The sequence below is a fragment of the Prosopis cineraria genome, unplaced genomic scaffold (assembly GCF_029017545.1).
Source record: "Prosopis cineraria cultivar Desert tree isolate PC_DT_omini unplaced genomic scaffold, ASM2901754v1 PC14, whole genome shotgun sequence".
NCBI lineage: Eukaryota > Viridiplantae > Streptophyta > Magnoliopsida > Fabales > Fabaceae > Prosopis > Prosopis cineraria.
The window spans coordinates 1,123,015-1,146,878 of NW_026555345.1; the positions used below are offsets into that span (position 1 = coordinate 1,123,015).

Here is a 23,864-nt window from a genome sequence, read left to right on the forward strand (position 1 = left end):
CTTGTAACTAATTTATTTAGAGAAACTTCTATTAATCATTTATAAGTTCTAATTAACTTAATAGTATATATAATTTAATTATCTAAACTATAATTATAGTTCCAATTAAACTTATACCAAAGTACATAAAAAAATGCAGGGGTAACTCAATTTCTTAATTGTGCAGAAATGTTAATACTCTAAAATTTCAACTCTTAAAAACAATGCTATTCCAAACTCTACTTATAAGAAACAAGTCGGGTAGTATCACTACCACCATGTTAAAATGTACCATCTGTAGCCTAAGCACAAGGCTTTTTAGAAACATCATATGCAATTCAATCCGGAAAACTAAAAAAAATTAAACATGTCACGGGCAGTCGCTTTGGGACTATGAACATTGAACTTTGAAACGGATCCTTCCAATACGAATTCAGTTCATCCACCCGAAAAAATAAAAATAAAAAACAAAAACAAAAAGGGCAAAAGAAAAGAAATCTTCTTTTCTGACAACCATGCAACGCACTACTTACAGAATTAGACCCCACCATTCACTGATGAGCGATGACCATCCTTTTCTCAGATAAAAAAATCTACGCCGAATGGGAAGAATCAGAAAAAGAAAGGAGCGGAAAAAAGCAAAATTATATATAAACAACAGGAACAACCACGGCTAGCCTCAAACCGAGTGAGAAAGGTCTCATTCTAACTGGCAACACGCCATTAAATAATTATATACATTTTATTCTCACTTTCGTCGTCTACAGCGGATGTCATAAACGCTCGGATTGCAGGATTCCAGGATAGACCAAAAATACCATTTGTTTTAAGGACTTCTTAGAAGCCTTCAGAAACGCATGCCCCTCCATTGCTGCACAAAGCATCAATAAATGTTTAGCAGTTTTTATGAACAACCGAATAAATATTGAGAATCCAATACAAAATGGCAAAAAAGTTTCCAAAAGAAAAGGTACATTACCACCAAATAGAGTTTTAATTTCCTTTGAAAAATCATCCACGCGCCCTAATACTGGCCTTATGCCACAGATCTGCAGGACACAAAGCTCCAACTGCAAGGCCATTTCAATTATTTGCAACAATAAATAACAGAGATTCTGAATTTGGGGAGAAACCCTGGGTTTGTTGGCCTCACATAACTCTGTAACAATCTCAATGGCTTGATCCTGCATCAAAAGAAAATAAGCTCAAAAGAAATGTCGTTGTCTATTGGTTTCCGGTGTTGCGACAAAAATCAATTTTCTATTTCTCCTAACCACCCGCTTTCTACCATCACAAACAAGATGATACTGCTAACACAAATGAAATGTAAGTCAGCACAACTACAATTTCTGTTCCATCACATTATTTATTAATTTTATTTGTCAGAACATTCTTTTACATTTGATAACTGGATGAGAACAGCGTATGCAAGAGAATTTCAACATACCTGCAATCCATGCAAGATTTCTGGCATTGGAAGCTCGGGAAAATGCGCAAGATCAACGAAGCCAACCTCTTCAGCCCTTTTGACAGCTCCCTCAGCTTGTAAACTGAGAAACTTTAAAAGGAGACATGCAATTCTATATATCTGCACAGCAAAAGTATCAGAAAAGCATGTTTTTGGAAACAAATCTGTACTTTTAGTTGCTTCACCATAGATGGTCAAAGCAGTCGAGACAGAATTGGTCTTCAGTTTTGACACGCAGCAAAGCGGTGAGAGGGCAAACCATCCATTCTTACTGTTGATAAAAGAAGGCTTTAAGAAACTGTCAAAATCCTCTTTAAGAGAAGGCTGACATAAAAGTGAGGCACTCCTGTCAGACAAATCACCAAGCCGTTGAGTGCCCCTGCTAATAAAGGCTAAAAGATGGATACATGTCTCTCTAAGCTGTCTATCCACTTCATTGATTGCCTTCGCCCATGAATTCCAATGTTTTGCTAGTTCACACATGAGCATCAAAGTATGTTCTGTCTCCTTAAGATTAGCAAGAGAAATCCACGACCTCTGTGGCCGAGGTCTTTTCTTGTCATGATGATCTGTTGGGAGGTCTGGAGCATTTAGAGATCTAAAAATCAGATAAGCATTCTCCTGGAAAAAGTAAGGTATCACACTTTCCACAAGAGCTGTGCAAGAAGAACTGTCTTCCAAGGATTGAACCATAGCTGTGACCACAGCTAATCCGAGTCCCCAAATGTCTCCAGGCATTTCAAACCTTCCATGTAAGCTACCCACATTTTCACTATGAATTCTTGAGAACACCTCATCACATTCAGCAAACAACACTCTCAGAGACGACAAGAAACCAGAACCATAAAGCATCTCAGCACCTCCCTTTACCCGTGCAAGTGTCAAAAGAAACTTCAATATTATTGGAATGGAAGAGGACGTTTTGTCTTGAAGTTTTAGCAAAAGAAGTTTAAGCTGGAGATGATTCCGTATGACAGGTAACCAAGTCGCAGGCATCAAGAAATTTCTTAATATCAAGTCCATAACTGACAGAGACAGTAGACAATGTTCAGGAGCAGCAACACATTTGCATAGAATGGGAAGTAGGCCAAGGATTGCATTTGAAATTTTAGAAAAGCCCTCACCAGACTTCTTGTCTATTGTCCCATCCAAATCAGAACTGAGGCAGTTGGAATCTAATACTAAAAGCAGCAATGTGAGTAATAGCTTCATTATCACGCTGGCCCTAGAAGACAACAGCTTAAGTTCACTCAACAGTTTAAGACCTGAACCAGAACATTTCAGAACGAGTAGGGAAATATCAAAGGAGAGACTTTTGCAGACAGTTCTGGTAAACTGGAGAAGCAGTTCTGCTTGGGATGCAAGAAAATTGAGTATATCTTCGGACACATCAAGAACAGGTGCTAATTTTTCAATTGTAGCGTGAAAAGATTGGCATATATGATCTATGCATGTGAAAATGATTTGATCTGGGATCTCCTCTCTCGTAGATTTTCTCCCTAGTGCCTGCAAGATCATATGAAAAATAATATTGAACAGAATCACAGATACCTCAAATAACCACAGAATAGGGGAGGTAGCAATTCTTCACAAATGATCTATGCAAACAACGAAAAATGCAGTTATTCTAAACATTCAGGGCAAGTGTACATGAAAACTAGAATCATTAAAGCTTGGCTACAATTGCAGTCCTTACAACATGTTACTTCTGGACTGGAGTGCCCAAATTTTTCACTTCAAATTGTCTCAAGCAAAGAATCCAGCTGAAGACTTCTATTTATCCAAGGCAGGTCAGCTATAACAAAGAAATTATCACCAGCATCATATATTCTAACTAGACCTTGACATTTTAGTTGCAGTACGGTAGGAAAAGTTTAGAATCATTTAAGTTTTTTATTTTTATTTTTAACTTGTTGATTGATCCTAGTTTCCGGTATGCATGAATTCATAGGTTTACACAGATGTAGAAGCCAATAAGTGCTGCGCATAAACCAATTGTAGGAGTGAAACTAGCAATCTGCTTGAGAGAAAAAAGCCGGGCATCTTAGTAAACCATTGGCATTTCAACACTAATAGATTACTGCTTTTTGAGTTGAGACTTCCTAAAATCAGAAAGCACAATAAAAGGCAACTGAAGTTCTGAAATCTCACATCATCATGGTAGACAGTCAAGACAGAGATCAATGCTTTCAATGCAGAAAGCTTTGAGCTTGAAGCCAACATAAACGAGTTTGCATCCTGCAGCCAGTGCAACATGGTTTCTGCAATCTCCTTAGATGCCTTCCATTCAGAACAATACCACACATCTAAACCTATATCAGCTCGCAAGCGTACAAGGTCGAACAAGTATAAATTCTTGGTAGTTGCACAAAGGTCGTCATTAAAATGATGTTGATAGGTTTCAAAAATATTTGATTCAACCAGATACTGAGACAATTCTTTGAATGGTCCCGTACCAACTTTTCTGCCTTCAAGTTCTCCTTGCAACTGATAGTAGAGATCACTGAGTATCAACTTCTTCAATTTCTTCCCTTCACTGTCAGAATTTAAAAGGAGAACGGACCAAAGCATGATCACTAAACACCGCAAAAGGAAATATATCTACGTTGGGAAACTTCACTAAATGAATTATGTTATAGAGTAACAAACTATTACTTTAGACTGACACAATATCTTGAAGATTTCATTCAAAAAATGATACTTCTCAATATCCTCTTTTATTTATAGTATAAATGTAAATTGAGTATCCATAAAGGGAAAAACATGTCCTATTCTGTGCAGAACATGAAAGAATATATTGCATAGGATTAGTTAACACATCATTCTCAGCATGTAAATGATATAGGCAGCATTTCCAACCCTCCTTCACAAAAGAAGAAAATTTATACACGCTTAACCTGTAACCACGTTGTGAATACTGGCAGAGTAATTCAGAAAAAGCAGGATGCATGCTCAACTGCAAACAAAGAACAAAACTACATCAGCAATGAAACCTTCAGCTGATAACAAATGTATGAACAATTTATCATCACCAAAAAAAGTTTGAACATGTAAATCAGAAAAATTCTAACATTTTAATTCTTGAAATAGAGTACACAAAAAGATTATCCAGACATCTAGAACACATCATTGATCACTTTACCAAAGTAAAGAGGAACAATGGACTTTAAGAAACCAGAAAAGTTGGAAGTTGGACCTTTGTTAACGTTGCATGAAACTTCTGCTGCAATGACACTGATAAACTTCCAGAATCACCAGCTACTAACTTTTCCATCACATGGACAGAAAATAAACCGATAGCAACCTAAAAATTTAAGCACACTCATATACATAAATATATACATTACAGGATGAAGAAAAAAAACGCAGGAAAAAAGGAAAGAACTAATACAATGCAATGCAAATGCACAGAGATATAACATTACAATATGAATATGGGGAGGGGGGGCTGATACAATGCACATGCATGAGACTCAACCATAAGAACTCTACAAGTCTTCTCTACTTCATAGGCATGCCAATAAAAGTAAAAAATGGAAACGTGTAAATGGTTCAAACTCATTATGTTTAAAGGCATGCCAGATAATCAGAGCATCAGTGCTATAAAATTAACCAAAAATTAAGGAAAAACAAATATTACTTAAAACCATGAGGCAAATTGAGTTACACTCACTTTTGCACTATCATATATATCATAATTATACCCAGAAGTATATGACTTCATTAGTTTCTCCAAAACAGAATCTTTGCACCAGGAAGACCAAATTTCCCTAACATCACAAAAAACAGGTGCCTTATATTTTTCGGTTTCTGCACCACCTTGTTCCTTGCCCTGAGATCCAGCTGCATCCTTCACCAGTGATTCTGCATGCAATAACTTTTTCTGCAAGAACAGCTCATATGACATGATACCAAGTATTGCAGATTGACAAAGGTAACTGTTCGCTACATTTCGAGCATCCTTCTCTGTCAGATTAACAAGTAGAGCTGTGCTGCCAGCAACTTTTAAGATAGCATCAGACAAGTACTTCCAGAACTTCTCAGAGCTTCTCAGAGACTCCAGGATATTTAAGTACTGAGGAGCCCCTTGCCACAAGGCAATCATGAAGTTAAGTACACTCAGCAGTATGTGTGGGCGGCTGGAGATAAAGAGCATAGCAACATATTCATATACAAATTCAATGATGCACAAATAGCAAATATATATAAATAGAGAGAGAAAACATGCTTACACACACGTACATTTATGGAAAGTAATAAGAAAAAACAGTGGAAATCAAAGGCAAAAGGTTGACAAAGTAGCCAAATGAAATTCTACCCCAGAAAAGAGTACCTCTTAATCAGATCATCTGCCCTTGCAATATAATTCGTAAGTTCATCTATCTGGCATGATTTCTTTGAACCTTTGGGCAGAACATTTTCACTTTTTTGCTGCTTCACATCGCCAACAACAATTGACTGATCATTGTTCTTCTCCTCTGGAGTAAATATAGCAATAAGAAATGCAGGCTGCATAAAAGAACTTCTAGTCAGTTACTACAACAAAACCAAACTTAGTGGCACTGGAAAAGTTGCTTTGACCCCCACCCCCACCGCTCAAACAGAAGGGAAGATTTATTGTGAAAAGAATTTTAACTCAGTATCTATAAAGAAGTAATTGAGAGTAGTTAAAATTCTGTTAAGTGATAGTTAGAAATACTTTAAAAGGTAGTTAGGTATATCAGCGTATAAGAAGATAAAAAGAATATAGCACCTATGATACTATGATAAAAGTGAACACTGGTGAAAACCACAAGAATTTTGCATTCTCCATGTACCATCTTTTAAAAAAAAAAAAAAAATCATCTGATCCCAGCTTTTACATGATTATAATCTTTCAATGGCCACTTAGTGTTTGACAATTGCTCGAGAATTAGTATGGAGAATTATTTTTTGTCAAATTACTTTGGAAGACTGTTTAATGTTTGGGAATGTTGACTAAAATTACTTCTGCAAAAATGAGTGTTTGTTCAGATAGCGTCAAGAAGAATCACTTCTGGGAATGCAAGCACAAACGTCAAAAGGGGATAGAATAATGTTCACTCAAACATCCAATGGGCTAAAAAACTGTATGGATCCTCTAATGTTCAAGACTGTAAATTTAAATTTTTAATATGAAGTCAAGGATAGAAACACAACGCAGAGTGGAACATTGGAAGATGGAGGGGCGTGTATGAGCCCCAAATCATATATCTATCGTGGCCGAGGCATGTTGCTCCCCCAATCAGGAAGTTTGAATCATTCAGGTTTCATTGAGATGCAATTTGAAAATCCTTGTGAACTAAACTTGTTCTGAACAAAGGTCAAATCAGAGGATTTGGTTGTGGTTTCCAATCAGTTCACCATGGATCAACATACCACGTAACAATCCAAAGGAAACGATGACTATATTATTTCATTACTTCACTCAATGACTGAGTTAAGAGGTGTCTATATAAATACAAGAGAAAGGTCGTTCATATGAAAACCAAGGCATTACACAAAATAGTCTGACATAACTTACTAGCTGCTCTTACTGTCTAAAAACCAAGCACAAACTTGGAGCATACAATATATATAAATATATTGAAATTTACTAAAGCAGCTTGCTGCTAGCACCAAAAACCGGATATCATCAGTGGTTCAGTGCAAGTAAACTTGTAATTCCCATATGAAAAAGTGATACACAATTCATACAATCACATTATATTCAAACCTGGTGATATGCTGCAGAAGTCAACAGATTAACTGTTGCAATAAAGAGATCTTCATTAGATGATGATTGCTCCGACAATATGTAGCTCACAGAGTGTCTCAAATCCATGATCTAGAACCATTTAAGTCATCAAAAATCAAAGTTGAAAAACATCAGTCTAATGGTGTCTACAATCTAAAATCTAATCAATTTGAAATGGTCAGACTAAGACCCACAAACCTGATTAGATTCCGGGGCAAAGAATGTGGTTCCATATGAAAATGGCTGAATGGAATCTGCTATAGAAAATAAGAATGAAATAAACCTAGCAGCACCAATTTGGATGGCCTATAAAGACAACAGAACAGAATGTGGTTAAGCAACATAAAAATTACATTTAATGCAGAATCAACAATGATGTGCAGAACTAACCCGATATAATGCATGCTAAAATAAATGTTTGTGAAGCAAATGCACAAGCATGCATACAACAATGCCATGTAGAAAAAGAGATGTGAAATTCAAGACATCAACGAGAAAAAAAATTAGGAAATTATCTAGCATACAGAACAAATTAGTTTCTTTCATGGCTCATGACATGATAAATACATGGCACAAATTGTAGTTGTTAAGTAGAATAGAGGCCTCTGCAGATCCCTAGTCGGTACAAGAGATGCAAACACACACACACACACACACAGAGAACAGGTGTTAGTTGCTGTTAAACAACCGCACATTAGTACCACAGCATGTGCATAATCTGAGATAGAGGCAGATAAAAAATTCAAGAAAATGTTCTCATACTCGAATTTGAGCAAGGACAGAGTTCATACAGGATCTCGAAAGTATGAAATCAAGGATATAACAGCAGCAACAACGGGGACAGAATTGATTGTACATGATAACACTGCTTGGTGAAAAACGGAATAGCTGGATGCTGCTTCCTGGAATGCCCAGAATGACTATCAGTATTTCCATTAAAAGACATTATCAATGTAGTCAACAATGAAAATTATAAAATATGGATCATATCAAAATTAAAAAGACTTGTTAACATATGAAGCAAAGGATCGTCCTCAGAAATTTATAAGATGCAAACATTAAATACAAAAAATGATATTGCATTAATTCACTGCCCTGAGTTTTTGTAATCTGATGGAGACCTAGGCAAAGCATGGGGACACATCCTTAAAAACCAGCTTGCAGGGAGGAAGAACTATGACATTCAAGTAGCAAGAGATTTACTAGCAGCTACTTAATGTGGGACTCCATAGTAGCACCACTTTAAAAGAACTGACAGCCTGAACTACACTCTACAGTGCAGACTCCAGTGAACTGGTCATAACCTCCAATGGAAGTTTTTGAGGAGGTTGGTCCAACTTTGATACCAATAGATGGAGACCAAAGCAACAATGAGAACTCACCCTTGAAACTGACTTGTAGGAGGAAAAAGCCATGCCACCTGAGCACCAGAAGAAATACTTGTGGCTACTAATGCAAGGACTCCATCAATACATGTAACCGAGAAAACCATCAATCAATAACAAATATAAAACCTACACTTCTACAGCAAAATGCACTATTCATTGGCCACAAATAATGTAGCTTATTCTCCAGACTATGAAATTGATGAACCCATCAGTAAGTGGGGCTAAGTGTACAAGAGGACGAAGGCCAAACCCAAGAGTGCATCTCAGCAATCTACAGTGGGCTGTGAGGGCCCAAAACATGCTGCTGGCCTAGGGGAAGGTAGATTGGATGTTGGGAGTTTTGGGAAAGCTTCTAACCTCTTGAAAGTCAGGGAAGTGTCTTTTCTCTTTGCCTTAGCTACTGTTCATCTTATTTTGCTGCCTTGTATTAGGATTAGCTAGTCGTTTTTGTGCTAGATTCCTCTTCCTCACTCTATTGAAGGGGTACTAGTTTATCCTTAATACCAGAATACATCAGTTTGAGTTCCATCAGGAAACGCATATAATTTTTCTTATAATTTTACCATTCTACGTTAAAAAGACCAGTGGTTTTACTCTTTACCTCAGAAAGTTTTGTCAGCATAACATGAAGAACATCTAATACAGAACTTATTGCAAATTGTAACCCTTCAATCTCCACTGGATCAAAGAGGCGGCTAAGATGCAATTTCTGTTGAACAAATGTTCTTTTGTCAATAAGGTCTGAGTAAGGAAATTGTAGCAACTATCAGGTAATAAGGAAAACAAAAATAATTCAACGTGTCACCTCCAAGGCATTCACTGTAGTGCAAGCAATTTGGAACAGCGTCTTGTGAATGGATGAATCAGAGAATAACACATCGTGAATTACCTCACCCACTTTTCCATGGTAAGCCATCAATATGTTGCATTTTTTCATCAGTTCAAGCACCTGCTATATTATCCAAAGTTAAAAATAATCTAACAGCTTAGAAAACCTCCATCGTAGTTTTCCCAGAATTACACCCAACTGTGCTTAGCAGTAAATCAAAAGAAGCTGAGATAGGCCCTAGAGTGCACAAAATATTAGGCTGCATAATCTACTGTCTTCTAAATGCCATTTGAGGGATTAAATATCGAGGAAAAATCCAAAAAGACTCTTGGTAAGAATATTTATCATGAGGAAAGCATTAACCACAACCATGAAATAGTAATCTACTGCCTCACAATAAGATCACCTCATATGACCAAATAGGTCAAACAATAGTATCAGTTGCCAAACAGGTGATTCTATCCACAAAATCACAACACCAAACAGCCAAGGGTGTGCCAAAAAACTCAGATCATGATCAACACAGGACAAACCACAGCATTAAATGCCAAGAAGAAAGAAGCCAGTAAAGTCCATTTTAAAGTGAAACTGTCCCAACTCCCATCAAAGGTGAGATAAAGACACCCAAAACCAAGACCTTCATTGCAAAGTGGGGTGAGGATACCCAAAATCAAGACCCTTGCAACAAAAAGAGGTGAGGAAGAGAAAAAAAATAATAATAATGACAATAATAATACTATATTGCACCTTGCAACAAAGCAGGGTGAACAGAGCCAAGACCTTCACCTTGCAAAAAAGTAGACTGAAGAAGACTTGCCTCTCTACAAAGTGAGGTAATGAAGCAATCTAGAAGATTAAATTATTTATTGAAAAAAAAGTTGCACCTAGTAGCAAAAAGAGAAAAAATTCAAAAAGGAAAAAATTATGGATCCCTAACAGAGTAATTAAGACAATGATTTAGAAACCAATGTTAAGAAAACAAGCTTTTTTTTTTTTAATAACCACTAAATGGCAAGAAATAAGAAAAACAGCAATGCTAGCTTCACGGAAAATTTGATGGAGACCATGTTTTATAAACATGACATTACTTTTCAAGTGGTGCTTGTTATTAATTTGAATTTCATATTTCTAGTAGTATTCTATAGTTTAACTGTGTTTGTGGTTTTTTGAGTAGTTTTCTAGATACTGCCTTGTGTGTTTTAGTTTGGGTTTATCTCCTACGTTTTAACTGTTTATTTTTTGTAACAATTCGTCCAGTTAGTACCGCCAACTATTTCATTTGCATGCCAACAGTCAAGCTAACCTTGACAAAGTCAATTCTGAATCATTACTGATCATCTAGGAGGTCAACTAAAGATTAACTAAGAATCAGAAATTGTCTGACCCCTAGTAGACGCAAGAAATACCTTCAATGTCACTTTCCATCGAACATGCTTCATCTTGTATTTCCAGGATTCATGATTGACCAAAACATACTGCAAAGAGAAAATAACCAATGCAAGGAGACAATCATTCTCCACCCCGGTTTCTACAAGCTGTATGGTAAAGTCCAGAACTGCAAGATTTAGATCACCAAGTAAGAATATAGAGAAAACATAGAACACTCAACATAAAAGACAATATAACCATTAATGCTGGCCATAGTTCAACGTTATTAATAATTAATGAAGCATGTTTCAAACAAAAATTAGCATAAACACATTCAAATAGTGATAAAAGTACAAGCCAAAAAGCATTGGCACTGACATGAACAGAGCAACATATGATAGAATCTAAAGGGTCCCCGTGTTATTTAAAGTGTCATCATATGTCTGATACAACTATTCAAATCAAACTTGTTGCACACAAACACTGCTAGCAGTGTTTCAAGTATTATAACTGTATAAGCAATTATCATCTCACCACAAGGAATAGGAAAAAAAATGAATTTGTTAAATTATGATGAAGAAAGAAGGGTGCTTGAAGATAAGTACAGCATTATACAAATACAACAATTCAGAGTTATATATTAGCATTAGCTACTATAAAATCTTCTGACGTAGGCTCACTTGGAATTAAGTTTCCAGCATATGACTGAACGATGAAGAATAAATCAACAAAGGAAACGAAGCAAAATCACTAGATATATAGGTGAACAAGTTATGCTCATTTACACGTAGTTCAACCTTCAGAAGAAAATGCCAGAATAAAACAAGAAAGCAGGACAATGGACAATCAGAAATGGATAAACAACTAATAACAACGTATCAATTAAGGAATGATAAACTGCAATAGCTGTACCTGATATTGCCAAGGGGCAGTCATTACTGTTCTGCTCACAGTCAATTAAAAGCAGCTTAGCCAGTTTGCCAGAGAGCATCCATGAACCACTGGAAAGGACATAATTATTAGATGTTAAACAGAACAACAACAACCACAAGCCTTATCTCACTTATTAGTGATGAGCCACTATGACACTACATGTCCAGAGTCCATAAAGTTTGAAATGTTGGGATGAGGAATTTTAGAAATTCATAAAGCCTAAAATGCAAGGGAATTTAGTTAAGATTAAGTCTGCCATTTGGAAAATCCATTGTTTGGATAACTAAACATTACAAAGGAATTCCCTTCGTTTGTACTGTTCATAGCAGCACAGCGCCAAGGAGTAATCCAGGGCAAACTCCCAGGGTTCGGGGCCCACATCTGCGGTTCAGCTCCAGGTTTCAGGTCAAGTTTGGAGCCAAGGATTTGGATTTGCAGGTTTGGCTAACAGTGAGGAATTGAAAGAATATAAAATTCCACATATAGTGAAACATTTAAATTCTCTATTTTTTCACCTAAAAATTCCATGATAAGTTATTTGGAATATCTAAAATTGATTAATCATCCAAAAAAGCCTCTTGTTTGAGTATTTGAAATACTCTGATACATGGGAATTAGGACTAGTAAGGGTAATAAGGGGGTCAAAGGGTAGTTTGGGAATATTCTAAATATCTCTACAAATAAGGTCCGGAGGATGTAATGGGGGTCTTGTGTTGTGAATGATATTTCTATTACTTAGACTCTAATTCTTTTTTACCTCTACATACACTGTAAACCTCCTCCTCAAATTACTTCATCCAAATATGCACTAAAAGAAAATGTCTACTCATTCTATGACAACAGATAACAAGTAAAATAGCATAATTTCTATTTTCTAAGCATGCATGCAATTTCAGAGCAGTCTCGTGTGAATACCATAAGCTGCCTAATAGCTGATTTTACCTCGACGAGGCATTATTTCCTCCACTGAAAACAGTTGTCTGCAAAGCCATATCAAATATATTTGCATTTAGAGCAATTGCTGCAACACTAGAAGGAGAACTGGGAAAAAAAAAGGAACCCAAAAAGGTAAGCATTTCATCAATAGTGACTCACTTCTTCAAAACCAATTGAAGGTACAAAAACCAGTACAAATCTAGAAAAGACCCAAAAAGTAGAAAGCATCAAACTACCCATTAAAACGTCACATTTTCTTCACTTAACTTACACATAGACAGATCAAACAAATGAATAGCATAAAGTTTCATATCCATAAGTAACTATGAAAAATTACCAAATTAACATCTTTCCCAAAATCTTGATGCCCTTTGACATCAGTGCAGCACCATAGGAATTCAGAGATGGGTTTTTGACGAGATTGCAAATGATCTCAATGACCCTATCAAGGCAAGGAGAAAACAAAAGGTCATAGATATCAAACAGGAAAGGGAAATCAACATAAGGAATTTGATAAAGGATAACCAATATGTAATAGAGACATCTTACCAGACATTCTTTTTCTGCTCATCAATCAATCCAACCGTGTGAAAATGTGCAGAGCAGCTGAGACTCATCAACTCAAAACAGACAGCCTATGCACAGGAAGATAATCTGTAAGGAAAAAAGGCGGGGGGAAACAAAATCCTGATCCCAACATAACATTAGTTAAGAATCCATTTATTTAATTCAAGTTTCAAAGCAGTTTCCCATATCATACTTTGGGGTCAAAGCAACCCAAAGTTGCAACAGGTTCCATACTTAGCTATGTCAGGCTGGTAACAACCAAGCCAGAACAGCCACCTGGGTCCGAGTTAAACAAAAGCAAAACTGCACATCACAACAAGAAGCAAAACTTTCTGTCCCCATGCCAAAATACACAAAAATAAAGTTTCACTTGGTAAGTGTAGCAAACAGCACATAGCTTACAGGAAAAAGTATTACACCATGAACCTCCCAGGACAAAGACATTATAAAGATGCTCAAACGGAAGCTTCCTTACTCTTCCAGCAATGTCTAGAGTATATTAATATTTAATTTTGTACGAGTATTTGCTTAATTTACCAGAAGGTTGCCAGGGCATGAAACCAATTATACAAGCCTACATGGTAGCATAAGAAGTCCTCCAATATCTATAAATAATAATCAATGAAGGAAAATTTGTCAAGGGCTATACAACCTCAAATCGAAACCCCCCCCCCAACCCACAATTCAGTCCAAGACTAGAAGTCTTACTCTTCAACTTAAATCTCCATGAAACATAGAAGTACTTTCAAAATCACAGAGGAAAGAACATATATTCGAAAAAAACAAAGGGAAATAACAAAACCATAGATTGGGCTACTTCGAATGCACCAACATTAACCAGAGAAGTTAAATATGCCCAGTGAAATGGAAAATGACTATTGATCAGCAAAGTTCAACATTATAAGAGAAATAAATGAGCTACTCCACATGGAATAGAGGAAAAAGAAAATGAATTTAGTTGAGAAATTAAATAGGCATGGAAGAGAAAAAAATAAGACAAAAGGGGCCTAATGCTAAAGTTAATGGCATTCTGTGAATTTGCAAATTACCCACAATTGTCATTCTTAGACAGACAAAAAGCACAAGCTCAGCAATGATAAGGAGATTCAAGAAGGTTTAATATTGAAGCTTAGGAATCGAATTTCAGCATGAAGAAATGATATAATTGCCAGAACAACTGATACACTGATCTCATTGTTACAAATATACCACTTCAAACCAGCATATCTCATAACATGATGCTTCACAGAAATATACTAGCATACGGTCATGGGAAGGCATCCACAGAACAGTTGCTAAGACTACTGAAACAATTATCACTATTGGCATTAGTACTTTAGATAAGGAAAACTGGCGCACATAAATGACAATTAAAACTTACTGTGTTAAAGGAAACCAATCTACTGAGCAGGTCAAGAGTCAAAAGAACCTCCTCCTTGCCATTCAGATGTACCTCTTGTGTTAAACGTAGGAGTAAAAGAAACACTCCTGATGTTGCATACTACAAAAAAGATTATTGTATCAATATAAAAATAAAAATTAAAAGGAGGCAGGATCTGAATCCAGGCCAAATTGATAAGACTGAAAAAACACCCATACCCCTATATTGGCTCAGTCAAATATTCATACTAACTTTACAGAGATAGAACCTGTATCAAGACACAAGATTTAGACCTAATCCTCCTTATCTGTATCTTCCTTTTCTCTCAATCAAGCTCTTTTACCCCACCCCCCAACCAAAAAAAAGAGCACTTACCTATTCTTAGGTAATGGACAAAGGGAAAGTGAACCATCATAGATTACTCAATACCACTAAAGAATGACATATTTTCTCAAAAACAGGTACAAGTCGATGCCATCAAGTGTGAAATCAAACACCTGTTACCCTTAAATTTGTAGAGAAATATTTTCAAAGAGCACTGCATGGTTGACTTGGGCAAACAAACAGGTCATGTTCAATTAAGGAGTAGATAAAAAAGATACCCATGAAAGCCTTAAGTAAATTATAATTTAAACTAATTTTGGTCCTTAACACGTTAAATGAAACCTTATTTTTGTAGAAAATATAAGGAAAATACATCAAACAGTTATTTTATTCAAATGAAAAGGGATTCCAATATAAAGAGACCATGGCAACAGGCTGCCACCAGAATCATTTGACTAGTAGAGACAAAAAAGGAAAGAATTAGATTTGATATAGAAAGCAGAGATTTAGAAATATCAGAAGAGAATTAATTGATGATTCCATCCCACGATGTCTGAGAGTGGAAATCAGCTAAAAAATAAATGAGATCACATCGAGGTTCATTAAATGGACAACAGCTTGTAGCAATGATGAGAAATATTATGCTACAATTACCAACAACTATCCTACTAGGAATTTACAAAAGCAGCCACAATGTCTTTGTCTGCACTCACAACTTTAGGTGACTGCAGGCATAATACAAGGCAGGAAGTATACAGAAATAGCAGGCACAGAAACAAAAAATCCACTTACAGAACTGGTTTTCAGCCCACTGCTGAGGGGTGTGGGGCTGTGAACCAAACTCTCAAAAATAAGCCATATTTCAACACCTAGGGAAATTTTAAATAATAAAAAAAGCATCATAACAATATTAAGAGACACACCTCCCATCGTACAAGGGCAGTGTTCCGTCCAAAAGCTTTCAAGACATGTCCACGAGTTCCCATGGGAATAAAAAAACCTTCAATTCCAGGAACTTGCACTGGTTGCTGTGCCTCAACTATATGAGAGATGTCTGCCACTGACTCATTACTAATCTCAAACAAGGATGATACACCAATGGACCTATCTATGAAATTATACCTGTTGAATAAAAGAATTCTTAGGATATTATCAGCAATTATAGGAACCAGGTATGCTTTTGATTTTAATATGGGAAAACGGGGTTACTCTCCACCCCAAATGCATTGTTAGGTAGTTGATCCAGATAGTATTCAAGCAAATAGAAAAACCCGCAGAGCTTCCACTTGATAGCACACAGTGATATGATCAACAAGCCAATCAATTAGAGTCATAGGATATGAAAAGGCATTACAAAAAAATAACTCTGTTGGGCTCATAAAATAATGGGCCAGGAAACTTTGTGGGCTTTGCAAGGTGTGAGGTGTAGGCCCATAAACAGGCTGTAGTTAGACAAGGGAAGACATATTACAGATAAGGTCGCTGATAAGGTCTGTAAGGCCCAACAGGGAAGGTCCAGTAACGGGCCTATAACTCATAGCTACTGCCTTGTAACCGATAGAGGCTAATAGAGATACCAAAGTGAGAGTGAGAGAGAGTGAGGCATATATTGCGATTAAAGGGCTCATGAGAAGGTTATGCATTCAGCGAGTGACGTATGAGAGAGTCTAGCCCCTGGAACAGCAAGAGTATCTCTCTGTGCGTGTTTCTGTGTTTTAGGCTTATGTTCAGTATTTTAACCTCTTCAACCTATACTCTGGTAAATTACTGTTAAATTGAATACCATTTGGTGCTTGGTTTCCATCAAGCACCGTGAGACTAAAGGGTCCTAAGAGAAGTGATCAACGAGTAGCACAGAATTCAGAAATCAAAAGCTTTTTAAATCACAAGAAATTGAGCAGGGAAAAATCAATTGCAACGTAATGTTCCAATATTTGGCCTCAGTAGGGCAAATTACAGATGATTCAACAAACAGATTGTTAAAAAAATCACGCAATGGATCAGTTTAGATTACTCCAATACACAAGATAACAAAAAAGCACATAAATTAACCGCTTACACGCATTCTGCAGGCCATGTCCCCTCACAAAGGGAAGACAAGAGTTGAACAAGTTCCACTCTCTGGAAAGGGAACTCACCACCAAGGTTGCAAAGAAGACAACGAATTGGACCATCAATAAAACTTTCCTTGTCCCAAAACTGAATACAAAGTGATTCCTACAATTTAAAAGGCACAGCTCCCTAATCAATGAATGATTGCCAAGAGATAATGATACTAAAGCAATGCTGCAGGACAATAATTACACATCCAAACCTCTCCTCTGTAGATCTTGCAAAGAATATCCAGTATCAAAATGGGGTTGCTATCCTCTGCCTGCTCCTTCATTGAAGTAGAAATATGAGAATGCCATCAATGAACATGATGAATAACAAATTTCAAATATTCTTACCCGAATGTTGACCTCATAAGATGCAATAAAAGCAGATAATAATGTTCTCAATACACTGCGATAGCCAGACATAGGACCCTGGGTAGAAGAGAAAAATCAGTCTTTGCATAAAGTTTCACAAGCAAAACTCATAATATAAATATAGAATTATACATTTTGCTATTAATGTTATAAAAGTATAAACCTAAGAATGTAAAGAATAGTTCCTTCAATCATTAGGTATAAAACTCTGTCTATTTGAAAGCTTAATGCTTCTGATTGAAAAAGGGAGAAATTAGTCAAAATTTAGTAGAAGTTTGTTAGATGTTAAGAATTAGAATAAAACTACATGCGGGCCTTCAATTAGCAGGCTAAAGCTTTAGTGCAAATGTGTTACTTGACATGACATTAGACCTTCTATGACCATGTGATTGAGTTCAAAACCTGCCAGCCCCGTTCTGGATGATTAAATGAAATTTTAGCAGAAGATATGGAGATTGTCCTTTGTCTATCTTCAAACTCATAGGGATTTAATATGAGGAGGTACGGATATTATAATAAACTACTCATGACCTTCAGTTAACAACTTAAGCTTTTGTGGTGAAATGATTCTCAACAAAATTCAACCACAACAGACATTGATGCAACATGAGAATGACTCACATCATACTCCCTCAGTATGTCGCACTCAAGAATTTCAAGACAGTAACTAAAGGATGCAGCCTCAAATGCCTGTCGAACATAACCAACATGATCAATCTCCTGGAAGAAAAGGGTAAACAAGGATCAGCTATGTAATGTATACAAATTCATGAGTAAAGAACAATCTAATTTTGTCACTTGACCACATACCGTTAGGCCATTGCTTTCATCTTTTCCTGGAAGTGTCAATAGCAGATAAAGAAATGCTGCCCATGCTAGAAATAAGGGACCAGCTTCTTTCATTTCAAAAGCATTGAAAGTAGAAACTAAAGCATCCATCTCTTGGACATCAGTCAATGAAAAAGTAGATGCACCTTTCCTGAGAAAAAAGCAAACAAATTTTGCAACACTTACACAACATATTAAGTAACAGAAAGCACAAAACCATTGTAAATTAAGAGCAGCCCGTTTTTGATACAATATAGGCATTAACAAGCAAATCAAAAGGCACCTTAATCCCACAGTTCTCAACAGGTGATGCCTCTATAAACATACAAGGACATGCTTCATATTCAAGGCCAAGCACAGTGGTTTTAAATAAAAATCCCAGTAGCAAGAAACATAGATACATTGAATTATAGGAAAATTCAAACAATTCTAACAACAAACATAAACCAAGATATTTTTTTGGCTAATGGAAGTTAATCACCGTGGCCATAAATAATATTGCTATTATGGAACATCCTAGAAGGAACCAGAGAAAAGAGAATTGAAAGGTGACATTTTGATGTATTTTAACTAAATATATCAATAGGAGAAGTGCACTTCCACTATCATGACTAAAGATTAGCAAGATGGAAAATTGAAGGAAGCCAAATATCAACAATTGAAACTGAAAGTATTCTGTCCTGCAAGGTGGCATTTGTTTTCAGTACAAGACATGGGCCAGATTCAGATTTAACACTCAACAACTCACTACAGTAGAAAGGAGACATTGAGATTCGTTAGTATATTAGCATGCATGTGTAAAGAGCCAAGGCCCAAGCCTATCTGATAACTATAGTTCCGATGAAGTATAACTCTGACCAGAGATTGAGATCAACTAAGTCAGAATCATTCAGAACTATGAGTTAAACTCGATGTACTGATAACATTATAGTCAATATCCCTTTGCCTTGACCAACTGCCTCACAATGCCTTCCATTTGTAACTTCATAACTTTGATTATGATGTAGACAAAAGCCTGGCTTTACCTGTAAGGTGTTTCATCATGAACCATCTGAAGAAGATTTTCCAAGTCCAGAGTTTCTATCAGGATAAGTAGCAGTTGAACTTTCACATGATAAGACAGTTGCCAGGCTTCTGACGTTATTGCAAGCTTTCTGAAGTTATATTGACCAGAAATGACTCCCTGGATTCATGATATTTTTAAGCAAAGATTAGATCCATCAAAGGATCACAAAAAAGGTAACAGAATAAGTATTAAAATATGTACCTTGTAGATAGTACATAACTTCTTCCACCTTTCACCACTACAATTACAAAATGAGTCATAATACGCAAGGAATAGTATGTCCAGAACTAAGTTGTCCTCAACTAGGGTCTCCTCAGCCCACAGAGTGTAAAGATCAACATCCTTCCAAGCATTTCAGAATTGACATATTTTAAGAGATTAAGAAATAAAATTTATAGGCAAATAGAACATTCATTACATGCAGAAACCAAAAACAACATTATGTGAGGCAAGACATTCTTACAAGATCCTACATCTTATAGGCCCATAGCACCCTCATAGCAACAAGAAAACACAATTCAACAAGACTAGGGTTTAAATAATTTATACATTTATATATTCTTAAAATAATATATCCAAGTAAGAAAGATATCCTACTGTATAAAACGAGTTATTCTTCAAACAATCATGCAGAGTTCGGGTGCAATTTGCACTTGTGATAACATCAGAATTGATGTAAAAGGAGATGTAGTTCGTCAGAAGCTAAAAAATTAGAAAGGGTTAGCTTAACTAAATCATTTATGAAGCAACGCTCAGAGATAAGAAGCTCTCAAACTTTGATAAGTGATTTGACCCATCCGTTAGTACATATATGGGCACAAGAGCTGCCATAAGGAAAGCTTTGCATTGATCATCTCAATGTCTCCTCCCTTCTTACAGAAACCGCATTGCTTACAGATTCACTATTTTTAAAGGAACTTTGTCCAATTCTCAGTCTTCTCACAGCCACAGTGCCTCAATGTCATTAAGACTGATCTTGCTTACCTTAGCAGGAACTTTCTTGATAGTTTCATTTCTACTTCAAATATAGGCCATAAATTTCTAAGAACTTTTATGATTGGCCTCCTACACGTAAACTTCAGATTTAAATCAATAAATTGACTTCTTCCAAATTAAAAAAAAAAACTCAATTATATTTCCCATTAATCTATAAACGTCGTGCAGGGTTGGCACTTGAATAAAGGATATTTTTGGTTACTTTTCTCTCTCATTCCCAATGCATGATATAAACCTGCCAGAAATCAAACATACCATTTGCTCTGGATAACTAAAAAGCAAAAGATCCTGAAACAAAGATATTAATTTGTTTTCCAGTCCATCATGAAACAACTTTTTTGCCTCCTCTCTTATAACATGTTCTTTAGAGCCTGGTCCAATATATACTGCAAAAAGAGTCATGTACAGTATCAGCGTTGAACCCCAACAGAGAGAAAAAGGAATTTGACATCAAACCATACACCAACAGAATTTGTGCTTGTATGCATGCATGTGAAGCAAAAACATAATTGAAAGAGCAAGCAATGAGAAAATACACTTACTAGCATGCATGAGAATCCACCTGATGCATTTCAGCAAGCACTGTCTCTCCGTATAATATTGAATTACTATCTTCACAGCAAGAAGGGAAAGGAAATTGATAGCGTGAAATAAAAAGAAAATTGGAATTGTGCATCACATGAATAATCCAAAAATTAGCCAGTGTGATGAGAATTAAAATATAGCCAGGGTTTGAGGTATTGAGCAACTAACCACGTGAAGAAATTCTTGAGCCATGGAATCAACTGCCACATTGTTATGTTTGAGTGACCTTTCGGCAAGAATGTAAGATTGAACTTCATCCAATTGCTGAAATATAAAAAGAAATTCCATAAAAAGCAACCAGTGAGCATATCAGCAGAATTCCCTTCATAATCACTAATTCCATGTAAATGGGAGATGCCCGGCAAGCAGAGGGGAAAAAACCAAGCACTATCCATTTCAAAAGCACAATACATAACTTCACTTTTTATTCTTCTCATTTTAAACGTTTCAGGCACACCAAATAACCTCCCCACTCTGCCTCAGAAGAAAAGATGATTGTAATGTGATCGCGGAGCACTCACCAAGGAGGAGCTGATTTTTAGAGCTTTGTCTTTCAAGTGTGTTTGTACAGTTAGTTGGTGACATCCAATTTGCAGTTTCTTCGAATTCAGAGCTTCCTTTGATTTCTCGTTTGGCGGCTTGAAGCGCGAAACTGCATCCAATAGCCAGGAATGGTTGTCCTTCAACTTTTTCACCTAAATAAACACCAAAATAAGCCATGTGAACACACATTTACACGTACAGATAGAGAGAAGGGGACAGAGGCAGAGGAGGTTGAAATTATACCAAATTTTGAGGGAGGTCTGAGGAGAGACAGGAGTTCTCAAGCTCAGTGAGCAGCAGAGTGAAAGGATCCCACCACAGAGAAGCGTCAACAGACTTAGTATCCGCCATTGGAGGGAGGAACGGAGGAGGAGAACTTAAACCCTAGCTCCGAATGGAGGTGGAAGGTTTTGATATTTGATTTTTCTCTTTTTCGCGCTTCCTATGGTTCGTTGCTCGGCAAGAGTGACGAAGCAGAGTAACTCGGCCCGGATGCAGGCCACGCGGTAAGTAAAACCCCTCGTGCGGCTGCTGCTCGAAAAGGGGCGTAAATTTTCACCGACTACTCGTTAATGATAAACGAACAAAGTGAATAATAATAATAAAATGAACAAGGTTAATAATAATAATAATAATAATAATAATAATGTTGTAAAATATAGTTAATATAAATAGTAAAAAAGGATAAAACAATATAAGAAATAGAAAAAAAGCAATAGAAAAAAATTCTTATTCACTATTATACATATGTTTTGAATATGATCTCTATTTATAGGCCTCCTATCATTCAAATTCTATCCTAATGTTATAAAGATATAATGAGTTATATAATATTGTATTATGTAATCTTTAAAGATTATAAGTTATTAAAACTAAAAAACTCTTTTCATGCTAATCATGAAAATATTAAAGATAAAAGAATCTAAAAGACTATAAGTTATGAACATCTACAACATCATATTTATCATAAAAGGTTGTTTATTAGAAAATAATGAATGAAGTTGGACTTATAGTTGCTTGTGAAAGAGAAACTTGTCTAAGTTCACAATCATAATGCACAAAATTTATGGCTAACTAGTAGTTTAACGTTATCCAAACAAACTCATGATGCAAATGATTAGCACTTTGTTTGAAAGGGAATGTGTGACGGGCAGTGTAGCAATTAAGTATTAGTTGAGATTGTAATAAGGTGCATAATCAGTCAGTTATCTCTACAAATATCGTGGATTCTCAATTTGATTGGTCAATTTTCCTTCTCTCTAATTGGTGGACAAACTTTGGTTTAATTTTAGTTTTCTCCTTTCATTGGTGGATGACTTTGGTGTAAGGTGCTTTATGTATGCTCATTGATTGGTTCTCTCCTGTTTATATAGTATTATGTGTTGACTTCATTTTTCAAATTCAAAATTAGTGCTTATAATTTTCACATAAACAATAACTTCCTTGTAATTTGGCCATTCTCCCATTCGTTTCCCCATGCCACTTTGTTATTCTCATTTTTTATCACTGCCTTGTCAATTTGTTTTTGTATTTCCGTCCTCTCTATCTTCAAAAATCAAATTCAAATTTCTATTATGAATCTTTAACTAACATATTATTCAAAACCATTCACAACTTCATACGCCCTAATGGATTTCAATTACTGAGATTACTCGCACAAGATATGTAACATCCAAAAAAATTTTAACCCTGATTTATTAACTTCATTAGGGTAGTTGGTGAGTTAATGAAGTGTGTAGCTAAAAGGGCTTAACTTGGCATAATTGTTGTGATTTCAGCCCTAGAGGTGGGTCCAGATCGATGGCGAGCCACTTAGGCAAGGAAAGAGGATAAAAAAGTGAAGAGTTGTGTTATGTGTCACATGCCGCAGTGTGTGATTGGTTCTCCACTGTGCACAGACACAATTTAAATGTAACAGGCTCCTCTGTGCCATGCACCACAGCGGAAGGCAACGTGCGCTGCGGCGCATGGCCAAAAATCAAACATATCTGATTCATTTTTGCGTGAAAAGAACAGAAGGAGAAAAGGAAGAAAATGAAGAGCTCGTTTTGGCTCTGCTAGGGCACGACTTTTTGTCCCATTGTTGATAGATTGAAGCTCCCAAACACCCAAGGCAAGATCATGGTGCTTTCTCCTTCCTTTCTCTCCCTCATTTATGATTATTTCTGGTAGGGTTTGAGTTGAAAGATGGATTTTCGATTCATAAGAGTATAAGTCTGATTTCATTGGTTAAAATGAGATTAATATGAGTAATTTAATGTATTGGAACACCACATTGATAATCTTAGAAGTGGTTGGTCTATGGGAGCATCAAATGTCAAAAAATTGTATTAATAAGGTAATTGGGAGTGGTTAATATGCATTAAGGATGGTTTGAGGTGTTATCAATGATAATGTATATTAATGGAATCTAATGACCTTATTGGGTATGAATGGGTAATAATTAT

At 36.2% G+C, this 23,864-nt stretch overlaps 1 protein-coding gene across 5 annotated transcripts; it reads right to left on the reverse strand.

Moving 5' to 3' along the window:
* Nucleotides 1-464: 464 nt before the first annotated feature.
* LOC129292825 (uncharacterized) lies at nt 465-21,877 on the reverse strand. 5 transcript variants are annotated; one of them, XM_054930481.1, is made up of 32 exons: nt 21,661-21,877; nt 21,396-21,569; nt 21,043-21,138; nt 20,832-20,901; nt 20,545-20,675; nt 19,495-19,635; nt 19,253-19,410; nt 18,210-18,378; nt 18,021-18,119; nt 17,379-17,456; nt 17,243-17,302; nt 16,988-17,145; nt 15,852-16,050; nt 14,605-14,724; nt 13,206-13,291; nt 12,994-13,098; nt 12,663-12,761; nt 11,700-11,788; nt 10,826-10,974; nt 9,396-9,539; nt 9,192-9,299; nt 7,994-8,104; nt 7,401-7,508; nt 7,182-7,292; nt 5,781-5,956; nt 5,121-5,586; nt 4,644-4,751; nt 4,345-4,403; nt 3,599-3,983; nt 1,427-2,953; nt 959-1,163; nt 465-850 (listed from the first exon to the last, which is right to left on the reverse strand). In XM_054930481.1, exons 1-32 carry the CDS (start codon nt 21,766-21,768, stop codon nt 753-755), a joined length of 5,895 nt encoding a protein of 1,964 aa, XP_054786456.1. In that variant the 5' UTR covers nt 21,769-21,877; the 3' UTR covers nt 465-752. The 5 variants fall into 5 exon arrangements, with proteins under 5 accessions (XP_054786456.1, XP_054786453.1, XP_054786454.1 ...); XM_054930478.1 differs by having other exon boundaries at nt 4,336-4,403; XM_054930479.1 differs by having other exon boundaries at nt 17,243-17,308.
* Between the last annotated feature and the right edge of the window lie 1,987 nt (nt 21,878-23,864).

Excerpts from the sequence above, each read along its gene's own strand:
- LOC129292825 (XM_054930477.1), bottom strand. The coding sequence starts at position 21,768 with ATGGCGGATACTAAGTCTGTTGACGCTTCTCTGTGGTGGGATCCTTTC. Across the intron at positions 7,293-7,400 it reads TTGCCCCGGAATCTAATCAG|ATCATGGATTTGAGACACTC; the intron begins GTTTGTGGGTCT and ends AAATGGTTCTAG. Across the intron at positions 5,587-5,780 it reads GCAGATGATCTGATTAAGAG|CCGCCCACACATACTGCTGA; the intron begins GTACTCTTTTCT and ends CTTTATCTCCAG.